At 40.9% G+C, this 12149-nt stretch overlaps 1 protein-coding gene across 2 annotated transcripts in view; it reads left to right on the top strand.

Annotated features, from left to right (window-relative positions):
• The window catches only part of RESF1 (retroelement silencing factor 1), a 40664-nt gene that overhangs the window by 22749 nt on the left and 5766 nt on the right, over positions 1-12149 (top strand). The window contains exons 4-5 of one of the 2 annotated variants that reach the window (XM_053556398.1): positions 5021-5122; positions 5976-11085. In XM_053556398.1, the coding sequence (XP_053412373.1) occupies positions 6033-11085 (5053 nt within the window). In that variant the 5' untranslated portion in view covers positions 5021-5122; positions 5976-6032. The remainder of the gene's footprint in view (positions 1-5020; positions 5123-5975; positions 11086-12149) is intronic. The other variant, XM_053556397.1, reaches the window with a different exon arrangement.

Here is a 12149-nt window from a genome sequence, read left to right as displayed (position 1 = left end):
GCCACAGGCGCCGCCCAAGTGAATATTTTCTAATGTAGCATTTCAATTTCTTTAATGATGTTTTTACTGTATATTTTTATTATGTTATAGAAGCACAATTTTTTTTTTTTTTTTTTGGGAGACAGAGTCTCATTATGTCACCCTGGGTAGACTGCTGTGGCATCACAGCTCACAGCAACCTCAAACTCCTGAGCTTAGGTGATTCTCTTGCCTCAGCCTCCCAAGTAGCTGGGACTACAGGCGCCCGCCACAAGGCCTGGCTATTTTTTGTTGCACTTGTCATTGTTGTTTAGCTGGCCCAGGCTGGGTTCGAACCCACCAGCCTTGGTGTATGTGGCTGGCACTGTAACCACTGTAGTGCAGGCACCAAGCCGTATGCCTATATTCTTAAGTTTTCTTTTCTTTTTCTTTTGAGACAGAGTCTCGCTATGCTGCCCTCCGTAGAGTGCTGTAGCATCACAGCTCACAGCAACCTGAAGCTCTTGGGCTTAAGCGATTCTCTTGCCTCAACCTCCCAAGTAGCTGGGACTACAGGCGCCCACCACAACGCCCAGCTATATCTAACATTATAATAAAACAGAAGCAAAGGATGCATAGAGGAATGCATGTGTGAGAAGGAACCTAGAGCTTCCGTGCCCTCTGCAGGTGCCCCACTGTCTGGGTACCTTGGTGTTTTGTCAGTCTGGAAGCTCTCCAATCCCTGTCTTGGGGTTTTATGGAGTTTTCATTAATGTGGATGCCATTGGCTATTGGTGATCAACTTAACCTTTAGCCCCTCTTCTCTCCTTGGATGTTGGGGTGGTATAGAGCACCAACCCTCTAACCACATGGTTGTCTTGACCCTGTCCTAAGGCTCTCCAGGAGCCTGAGAGTAGCCTCATTAGAACAAAAGATGCTGGGCAGTGCATGTGGCTCAGTGAGCAGGGTGCTGGCCCCATATACTGGTGGTGGGTTCAAACTTGGCCCCAGCCAAACTGCAACAAAAAATAGCTGGGCATTGTGGCAGGTGCCTGTAGACCCAGCTACTCGGGAGGCTGAGGCAAGAGAATCGCCTAAGCCTAAGAGCTGGAGATTGCTGTCAGCTGTGATGCTGCTATGGCACTCTACCAAGGGTGACAAAGTGAGACTCTGTCTCTTAAAAAAAAAAAAAAAAAGATGCTTCTGTCACGCAGGAGATTGCAAGATCTTTGGGAACTTTGTGTGAGGACCCAGTATCAAAGACCAAATATTGGAGCAAAAGATCCTTCTAGCACCCCTATCTATATGTAAGAGTTTTAGGAATTCTAGATCTGGAGCCGGGGTAGAGACCACATATGTGAGGATTGTCACAAAGTATACAGCCATCATTAGTATAACAAGAACCATTTACACTGCTGGATGCTTTCCAGACAGCCTTGAAGATTTCTTACCACCATGGCTGCAATAACAAAATGCCACAGACTGGGTGGCTCAAACAACAAATATTTATTTTTTACTGTTCTGGAGGCAGGAGGTCCAGGATCAGTGTATGATTTGTCTTCTCCAGGGCCTCTTTCTGTGGCTTGCACGTGGCTGCTTTCTTCCTGTGTCCTAACATCTTTCCTGTGGGCCAACGGCTCTGGTGTGTGTCTTTTTTTTTTTTTTTTTTTGAGACAGAGTCTCACTGTCGCCCTCTGTAGAGTGCTGTGACGTCATGGCTCACAGCACCCTCAAACTCTTCGGGCCTAAGTGATTCTCTTGCCTCAACCTCCCAAGTAGCTGAGACTACAGGTGCCCACCACAACAACTGGCGATTTTTTGTTGCAGTTGTCATTGATGTTTAGTTGGCCTGGGCCAGGTTCAAACCCACCATACTCAGTGCATGTAGTTGGCACCATAACCGCTTCTTCTTACAGAGGATACCAGTCAGTTTAGACCCCCACCCTGTGACCTGATTTAACCCTGATTTCCTCCTTAGAGGCTCTAGCTCCACATACATTGGGCATTAGGATTTCAGTGTTTGAACAGAATGGAGGGAGACACAATTCCATTCATAACAGGTTCCCGTCTCAAGTTCATGTATGAGCTGGGTTGAGAGGAGTGGTTATTGCTGCTTTTTACTTTACTGAGGAGTTTTCCTGGGAAAAGGGATGTGAGAAATAGACATACCTTTCTCTTTGGGATCTGTTTAACCCCCCAAAAGAGCATGGCTTCAGTCTTTTTATTTTTTTTCACTGAGCACTATGACTTGTTCTATTCCCAACCATGTGACCTAGTCAAACTGTAGTGTGCAAGAAAAACATAGTTCTAACAAGGATGAGTGTGGTAATGTGAATATTAGCATATGGTGATTTTTTTTTTTTAATTAACATTATTTTTTAGGTTAGTTTTTGGTTTATAGAAAATGGAGGCTAGGTGCAGTGGCTCAGGCCTATAATCTTAACTTTTGGAGGTGGAGGTGGGTGGAGTGCCTGAGCTCAGGAGTTCAAGACAAGCCTGAGCAAGAATGAGACCCCGTCTCTAAAAACTAGCTGGGCATTGTGGTAGGCGCCTGTATCCCCAGCTACTCAGGAGACTGAGGCAAGTGGATCACTTGAGCCCAAGCGTTTGAGGTTGCTGTGAGCTATGATGCCACTATACTTTACCAAGGACAACAAAGAAAGACTCTGTCTCAAAAAAAAAAAAAAGAAAGAAAGAAAGAAAAGAAAAAGAAAGGAAGAAAATGGAGACTGGGCCCAGTGGTTCATACCAGTAGTCCTAGCACTCTGGAAGGCCATGGCAGGTAGATTGCTTGAGCGCAGGAGTTCGAGATCTTAGCAAAAGCAAAACACCATCTCTACTAAAAGTAGACAAACTAGCCAGGTATTGTGGTGGGTGCCTGTAGGCCTAGTTTCTCAGGAGGCTGAGGCAAGAGGATTGCCCAAACCCACAAGTTTGAGGTTGCTGTGAGCACTATGAAAGAAAGAAAGAAAAAGAAAATGGAGCACATAGTACAGTGCGTTCCTTTGTAGGTTTATGGGACCTTCCTATTTGTGAGGCTCGGAGTTTCCCCTATAAGAATAATTAGCATCCTGCATTATGGTGGCATGTTTCATGCAGTTAATAACTGATGTGGATGTGTTATTATCAACTAAAGTCCATACCTTCCATTAGGTTTATAGGTAGTGTACAGGTCTATAGATTTTGATAAATGCATAATATTCTGCATTCAGTATTACAAGAGGTTTTTAACAATAAAAGCTTTATATTTAACAATAAAAAAATCTAAGAACATGCAGAACTGCGCTTGCCAAGGCCACTCTCAACTCCCAGTCCCGGCTCAGAGAGGGAGCTGCGGAGAGGGAGACGCTGCCTACTAGGTACGGTATTGCTGGGTTTGCTTCCTTCCTTCCGGTTTTGCGCCCTGTGTTTCTTTAGACGTCTTTCTACTCTGTTTTAATGCCAGTTCTAAGGGTCTTTCAGGGCTCTGACTCTTGGTCATAGTATTTCTTATGTGCTTTACTGTAAAAAGTTCTCAACAAGACTTCTTCTCCAGGTCAGTCTGTGGCACCCTACAGAGATGGTTCTCCTTCGTCTCCTATCACTGTAACTACACCAGCTCTTGTTTAGACAAGGTGGAAATGCCTGGGAGCCCAGCAGGGCCACTGTGTGCAGTTCTATAGTTTGTGCACTGCACAAAGACACCCGAGGAAGGGAACAAGTGGGGATGAAAGTCCAGCTTGTGCTCTGCTCAACACTGTGCTGTGGGAACCTGCAGGAAGCGGCACTGTGTTCCTATTTTTACATCAAATATGTACACATCATATATAATTGCATTAGATTATCAGGTGAAATTAGATTGATGTATTTTATTGTCATGTCAATATTTAAGTGAAAATAAAGACTTTCAGAGTGCTTGGACATAATCTGATGAGAAACAGTTAAAAAAAAAAATCTAAGAACACAAAAGGTAAGTGTATAGCTCAGGGATTATCATGTAGGAAACATGGCCCTTTTGTGCCGTTACCAACCACTATTCCCTCAAACCTCGTAAAAGGTACCGCTGTAGACCACAGGTCATTTTGCCTTTATTTATATCTATATATAAATGGAATCATTATTTCATGTCTAGCTTTTTTCACTCAGTAGTATGTTTGTTAGATTCATCCATCCTGTTGCGTATAGCTGAGCTTGTTCGTTTTCATTACTGTATTGCTCCATTAATAAGAGTATATATTGCTTTTGTTAATTTGTTTCCAGTTTTGGCTTACTGCACATAATGCTGCTGGCTATGTTACTAATCATGCGTTTCTGTTTGGTATATAGCTTGAAATGAGAATTTTAGAGGTCAGGAGTTGTATTTATTAACCTTTAGTAAGTGATGCCATATATTTTCCCAAAGTATTTGACAATTCGCAGACCATTTTGTTTCAGTCACTATTGTATGAGAGTCTATTTGTTCCACTTTCTTACCAGTTTGTTAATATCAGTTTTAAAGATTTTATCTGCTATGGTTTTCATTTGCATCTGATATTAATAAGATTTAGTATTTGGGAAAATACCGTTAACTGAGCTCAGGTTTTTATTAGTTTTAATCTGACATCTGACACACATCCTTCATTTTCTAAGTATTTGGTTTTTTATGATATTGAGCTTTGTGCCAGAAACAAAGGACAAAGATCAAGTATATTTCTTAGTATGTTACACATGGTATATCCATAAAGTGGAATGTTTTGCAGGCAGTGAGATAGATGGTGGGTATGTAGGTCACTACAAAAGTTTTGAGACAGACTACCATCATGGCCCATTATATGTTTTCTACTAAAGTAGCATCCTTTCTGCTCCTGTGCAAGTTTCAACTCGCTCTGTTTATTGGTGTCACTGGGAGGGCTACATTTGTTTCTATCCATTTAGATTTTATGTTCCTTGATTTTTGTTGGGTCAAAACTTTCGTAATGAACCACACATATGTGTAATGAAATAAGATATACTAGGTATAATAAATGAAAAACCAGTAAATTGTAGACAATATGTTTGATAGGATTCCAGTTTGTTTTAAAAGACTTTTTTTTTTTTTTTTAAGGAAGGTCTCACTCTGTCATCCTCAGTAGAGTGCTGTAGCATCACAGCTCACAGCAACCTCCAGCTCTTGGGCGTAGGTGATTCTCTTGCCTCAGCCTCCCAGGTAGGTGGGAATACAGGCACCCGCCACAACAGCTGGCTATTTTTTTTTGTTGCGGCTTGGCTGGGGCCAGGTTTGAACCCACCACCCTCGGTATATGGGGCCAGTGCCCTACTCAGTGAGCCACAGGTGCCACCCCTGTTTTAAAAGACTTTTTATTTATGAATTAGTTTGTTTATGTCTAGAAATATACTGAGGTCATAAGGTAACATTGTATACCCCTGAGAAGTAAAGACATTGGGAACAGACAGTAAGAACTTTTTTTTTTTTTTTTGTAGAGACAGAGTCTCACTGTACCGCCCTCGGGTAGAGTGCCGTGGCGTCACACGGCTCACAGCAACCTCTTAACTCTTGGGCTTACGCGATTCTCTTGCCTCAGCCTCCCGAGCAGCTGGGACTACAGGCGCCTGCCACAACGCCCGGCTATTTTTTGGTTACAGTTTGGCCGGGGCTGGGTTTGAACCCGCCACCCTCGGTATATGGGGCCGGCGCCCTACTCACTGAGCCACAGGCGCCGCCCGACAGTAAGAACTTTTTAACATATGTTTAGGGGTTTTTTTTTTAAAATAATGAACATGGATTACTTAGAATATAGTATTACTTAGAATCATTTTTACTTTTTAAAAAGTCTGAGCACACTGGCATTTAAATGTAACAAAGTGCTGGCTGTCTTGTGTAGAATGAATTTTTGTTAAAACATTCCTGAAATTTCATTGTGTATTTTATTGCATTCCATCCCCATTGCTTTATCTGTCTAAATTAAAGATGGGGTTTGTCTAATCTGAAGTTTCAGCTACTAATTTTTTTAGACTCTAGGCAAAACAGTGTTTTAATAAAAGATCTTTATTTCTTACAGGTTTCTGACGTTCAGCACAACTGACTTTTAATACGCTGCCACTATATCAAATCTACAATGAATTGGAATGCAGAACCACAGAGTGCTATACTACCACCACCATACCCTAAAAGCCAGTCATCTTTTTCGCAGCAGCCTTTAATAAACCAGTTTACCCCATCTCACAATTCTTTCAGCTGTCCTGGAAACAATCAAGAAATATGCATGTATCCCAGTAGTTCAAATCCTGTATCACAGCCACTGTTGAATATCCAAAATTATCTTCAGCAAATCCCTGTTTCTGATGTGCATAATGGGACAATTGTAGCTTCACAAATTTCATTAGAAAGGTTAACACTTTCAAATGCTAAAGGACACAAACAACTAAATCCTAATTTACAGATGTCTGGAGGAGTTACACAGAACGCATGGTCGAACTCACCAATGAGGAATTCTGTGCCTTCTCATACAGGGGCAACTGTATCTCATCAAGCTGATTTTGGAACTAATATACCCAATGTACATGTACTGCAGAATCAACTGGTAACATCAGATACGTATTCCACTCCACTTCAAATGATGCCTTCTAATTCTCTAAGAGCTCCTGTAACTTATCCAGGGAATCAGGGACTTAACCAATCTAATTCAGTTCGCAAGGTTGAAGGTTGGATGCAACAGTATACATCTAATGGACTGACTTCTCCAGATTACAGACCACTTTCAAAGCAGTACTTTTATCCACCTCAAGGTTTTATACAAGATCCTAATATTCAGAAACGAAACCCTGTGCCATCTACATCATTACAAGTTAAAAACTGTCACTTTCCAAATACTGCTACGGCTTTACAGTCAAAGCAGTCTGCAGCTGTACTGTCTCAGCAATATGCCACTCCAGTTGACAAAAGACTTAACCCTCCACCCCTTCCTCTTTATGACTGTAGATACGGAAGCCAGCCTGTACAGAGTGGTCCACATGTTCTTAAACGTTTGTCTGTGGAAGTTCCTCAGAGCCAAGAAACGCACTCATCTGAAATAAGGATGGACTCTTACGGAGGCTTTCAACAGCAGTGGCAAAAGCCTCTTGAAAATGTCAGCACAATTGGAAATTTCTGTAACTTGAAAGTAAACACCAATGTCAAACAGCCTTTTCCTGAACCAGTTAGATCATCTATGGATGCTGTTCAGCCAGTTGCTCAAAATAATCAAGAGAAAAGAATGGATTCTTGTAATCCAAATCAAATACTGGATACAAATGTCACAAAAGAAAAGCTAGTGAGGGATATTAAAACATTAGTAGAAATTAAAAAGAAGTTTTCCGAACTTGCAAGGAAAATTAAAATTAATAAAGATCTTTTGATAGCAGCAGGTTGTATTAAAATGACTAATACCTCTAATAGTGAACCAGGTCAAAATTCTGAATTGTTCAGACAAACTGCCAAAATTCAGTCTGGACTACGAGTAACTCCAGAGATTGCAAAGGGACAATCACTAACAGCAACAAAATCTGCAGAAACAAGTAAAACACACTGTTCATTGACTTCCAATATTCAAGAAAGCAATTGTAGAAAGTTTAATCAAGTCAATTCTGTTGTACTAAATTCCGTCTCTTCAGCAAAGGTCCCGGGCCAGTGTCATGATTCGAAAGTTCTGTCTTCTTCAAAGACATCAACTGTTGAGATGACCCAGGCAACGTTGAATAACAGTCACCTCTCATTAGAAAATTCTGTCCAAGTTGGACAAAATCTGCCAACAATTTGTGAGACGGTTTCTGTTCCCCCATCTTTGTCCTCTGACGAATGTATTTCAAAACACGTAAATAAGAACAGGCTACTTCTTAATTTGCTTGTGCAAGGAGATAGGGTTCAGGAGAAATTAAAAGATGCTAATGAAACTAGTCAGGATTCTAAAGTAGATAGTTGTGAAATGATTCTGAATACTCAAGTCACTGTTAAGCAACTGAATTTGCAAACTACAGAAACCCTAAGTACTTCTAATGTAGGTGCCAGGATTTCAGGTAACTCTTCTTACATCAAGCATGAATCCTCAACAGAGAGAATGCCTGCTAAAAGCAACAGTCCTTACTCCATGGAATTGCTAGCAACCTGTCTGTCTCTGTGGAAAAAGCAGCCTTCAGAAACTGCACAAGAAAAACAGTGTAATGAGTCAAGAACAAACAAAACAGCAGTTGGAGTTTCAAGGCCCATGGATGTCTCTGCTAAGAGGCCTTGTTCAGTTATGGACAATTCTCAGAATAAAATCATCAATCCCTCACAAACAACTTTGTCAGCGGTGGTGCCGAATTATGAGTCTTCAGGAACAACTATAACAAAGGGAACAGAACTTCAGATCGCTGTGGTAACACCCTTAATTCTTTCGGATGTCAAGACATTGTCAGCCAAAGGAATAATACCTGAAGCTTTACCTGAAACAGTATACCCAGTTATTAAAGAAGGCAGTGTTTGTAGCTTACAAAATCAAGTGGCAGAAAATACAACAGTAAGTGCTGCTGTTGAAGGCAGTGTTTGTAGCTTACAAAATCAAGTGGCAGAAAATACAACAGTAAGTGCTGCTTTGAAAGTTGATGTTAATGAGCCAGTAGCAAGTACTATGACATCAACCAAGATTTTCCCTCTGACTCAGAAGGAAAAGAATGAGTCGACTAACGGTAATTCAGAAGGCACACCTAATACCAATGAAGGGAAGTATAGCAAATCGGAATCAGATACCTATTCTCTTGTGAGTGATCAGCAAACCTTATATGAATCAAGAGACAATACTGCTGTGAATAGTGATGTATTACACATTGACAGTATTTGTTCTCTGGTTGAAGGTGATATATCATACAATTCTCAAATAGCAAAGATATTCAACTCTCTACCTATGGAAAAGGTTGAGCCCCAGAAGCCTCTACCCAATCAGGAAGGGATTAGTTACAGAGAACAAAAAGAACAGTTAGATAATAATACCACTGAAAATAAAGACTTTGATTTTCAAAAAGATAAGTTAGTAGAGTGTACAGATGTTTCATGTAAAATAACTGATCTGTCAAAGTCACGGCAACCTCCAGAGTCATTGTCTTTTAATAATGCTGAAGCAAGTAGAGGCACTCCAGAGGAAAGCGGGGTAGCACCCAGCATGAAGGAAAGCACAGCGGGCAATGTGTGTTCATCAGCTGCCACACCGCTGGATGTTGACCCTCAGGAAATCGATGCATCCAGCGATTACATTGCCCAGGAGCCCACAAGAAATGAGATTGACAATGATAAGACATATCTACATGATCAGCTTTCAGAACTTTTAAGAGAGTTTCCCTATGGCATTGAAGGTATAAAAAGACGTGACGGTTCTGTGGGTCAACAGATGACCAACCACATTTCAGAAGATCAAGCTGCTGATAAATCCAGTTGTGACTCCAAAGACTTAACAGATCAAATACAAATTACAATATTAAGCTCAGAGCAGATGAAAGAATTATTTCCTGAACAGGATGATCAACCCTGTGATAGAGACAGATCAGAAGAACCTCAGAAAGAAAAGCCTGACCCAGAAGTAGGTAGCCAGTGTGACCCTCAAGCACCTACAAAAGAAGAAAGTCGTGATTCTTTAACAGTGGACTCAGAGAAAGATGACGTCCATTGCTGTGCACTGGGTTGGCTTGCTGTAGTTTATGAAGGAGTACCTGAGTGCCAGTGTAATTCCATCAAGAACTCAGCTTCAGCAGAAGAGAAAGGAAAAGAACAGTCTTCTCCTTTGGAGAGCAACAGTTGTAAGCAAGGAGAGAAAACCTCTGATAGTGATGTATGTGTTGTTGAACTGAATAGTCCTTCAAATAATCCAAAGACTTCTGTGATTCTTCCAGACGGGAAAAGTAATACTCCTAAAATACAAAGCAGCAATATAAAAGATACATCCAAAACAAAACAGAACAGTTTACTAAAGACAGAACAAAAATCAACTGGTCACTTTTCCTCTAAATGTGATAAACTGGTTTCCTTGCAAAATCATGGGGAAAAAACCCTGAGATATCATGAGGTAACCTTTTGCTCCCACAATAAAATGCCAGCATTTCATGAACAAACTTCTCAACAAAGCCTGCAGAGGAAACATGCAACACAAAACTCAGGCCCGCTAAAAGCAAAACCAGTCTTACCAGCAAATAAAGATCTCTATAAGAAGAATAGCTCTTTGGTACAGTTACTAGCATCAGAGAAGAAAAAAAAGTTTAAAACAGGTGGCTTCAAACAAAATCATTTGGAAAAAAGGAAGATGAACCAAGGGAGCATACGAGATGTGGAGGTAAAGAAGAGGAAACAGGATAAACAAGAACAGAATAAAAATGTGGGAGGTGAGCTCAAAGTCCATGATTCTTCGTCAAACCCGAATGAAAGAGCCTGTGTTAAAGACAAGACTCTGTCAGGCATTAAGTCCTCAGATGAGAAAAGGTCATCAAAGGTGAATAGAGTTATAACTCCGCAAGAGTATTTACAAAGGCGGAAACGGAAAGAGGTGATGAGTAATAAAGCAGCAAAGAGAATCCATGTCAAAAATGGGCCACATGATTCTGAACACACAGGATCCAGTAAGCCTCCTACGCAAGTAGGGACATCAAATGAGAGGCACAGTATCAGCCTCCAACCCCCTAAAGAATCATTAAGTGTTTTTACAGACCCTGGTAAAAATCTCAAAGCCCACCATTCTGAGGGGTCTAAAGCATACAACATTTCAAGGAATGTTAAAGGAACAATTGGTGGGAAGCAGGCTGACAAAATGTGGATTGATAAGGCCAATTTAGACAAAAAAGTAACCTATGTAAATAATGTTCATTTCAGCCAGATGCCTCCACAAGCAAAGGAACAAAAATTGTATCTGAACAGAGTGGCATTTAAGTGCACTGAACGGGAAAGCATTTGTCTTTCCAAGTTAGACGGTTCACCTAGGAAGCTTAATAAAGATAACGAGAAATCACAGGAAAATAAACCTAAGACCCTTCTACCTGTGAAAGATACAGCAGAAAAACCAAACATGCTAGAGTTTAAACTGTGTCCAGATGTACTGTTAAAGAACATGAGCGCTTCTGAAGAAAAGAAGGATTTAAAATCTCATCCTACGAATGAGCAAACACCCTTGCAAGGTCCAGTATGATTTTCTTGATGGTGTCTACAACACTAAAAAAAGTTAGAGGTCCGTGTTGGGGCTGATGCCACTCGTGCCATCTGGGTTGCTGGGAAAGGTCTTAATGTGTCCCACCATTTCCTAGTATTTGTTTTTCTCAGTGTTTCATTGGCAATATTTAGTTTTTCACTTATTGCCACCTTACTGTAAATTTTATAGTAGATTAGTAATGATACAAGCTATAGAAAACCGTAAGGTTTGCCAAATACTTAACTGGGTACCAAGAGGACTATATTGTGAAAAACATCTTACAGTCCTTGTGACAAGTGAGAGAAGTGTCGCGTATACCTTATCTTAACAGTCTTGGTTTTGTTAACTCTCCTTTGATTTGTCATCTTAGAACCCTGTGAATTTGACATTTTGAGCTAAATATTAGGAGATAGGATTAATAATCTTTTTGTTCACATGAAAATGGGACAATTGGCTATCTTTGTAAAGTCAAAACTACTTGTGAGATGGGAGGACCCTGAAAGCAGTATTGCCCAGTGTTAAACTACGTTCTCTTTAAGCCAGGATGGCACGTTTTAGGTAGACTTCTTAATGTAGCGCAAGGGGGAAGGAGGAGGAAATGGATGGATGACTAGTTCTTTGTGGTAGTAAGGGATTGTTTAGGGCTTGTGGATATTATATACAGAGTGGCCATTAAAGTTCCTGCACAGTTTAAAATGGTGTGCAATTTTAAATTGCACGTGAACTTTACGACTACCCTGTATAAAGCCCTGTGCTGAGAACGTGAGGTCGAAATGGAAATCGTCATCTTTGCTCTGTTTTTTCAAGTGGCTTTGTTGGGATGCGTAAAGCGGTAGCATAACCAGGGTTCATTTTCTTGGAAGGTGCAAGAAGGTGCATGTATTTGTGATTAAATACATCCTTTTTTTTTTTTTTTTTGTAGAGACAGAGTCTCACTTTATGGCCCTCGGTAGAGTGCCATGGCATCACACAGCTCACAGCAACCTCCAACTCCTGGGCGTAAGCGATTCTCTTGCCTCAGCCTCCGGAGTAGCTGGGACTACAGGCGCCCGC

The sequence above is a fragment of the Nycticebus coucang genome, chromosome 12 (assembly GCF_027406575.1).
Source record: "Nycticebus coucang isolate mNycCou1 chromosome 12, mNycCou1.pri, whole genome shotgun sequence".
NCBI classification, from domain to species: domain Eukaryota; kingdom Metazoa; phylum Chordata; class Mammalia; order Primates; family Lorisidae; genus Nycticebus; species Nycticebus coucang.
This window is presented reverse-complemented; position numbering and strand designations above follow the sequence as displayed.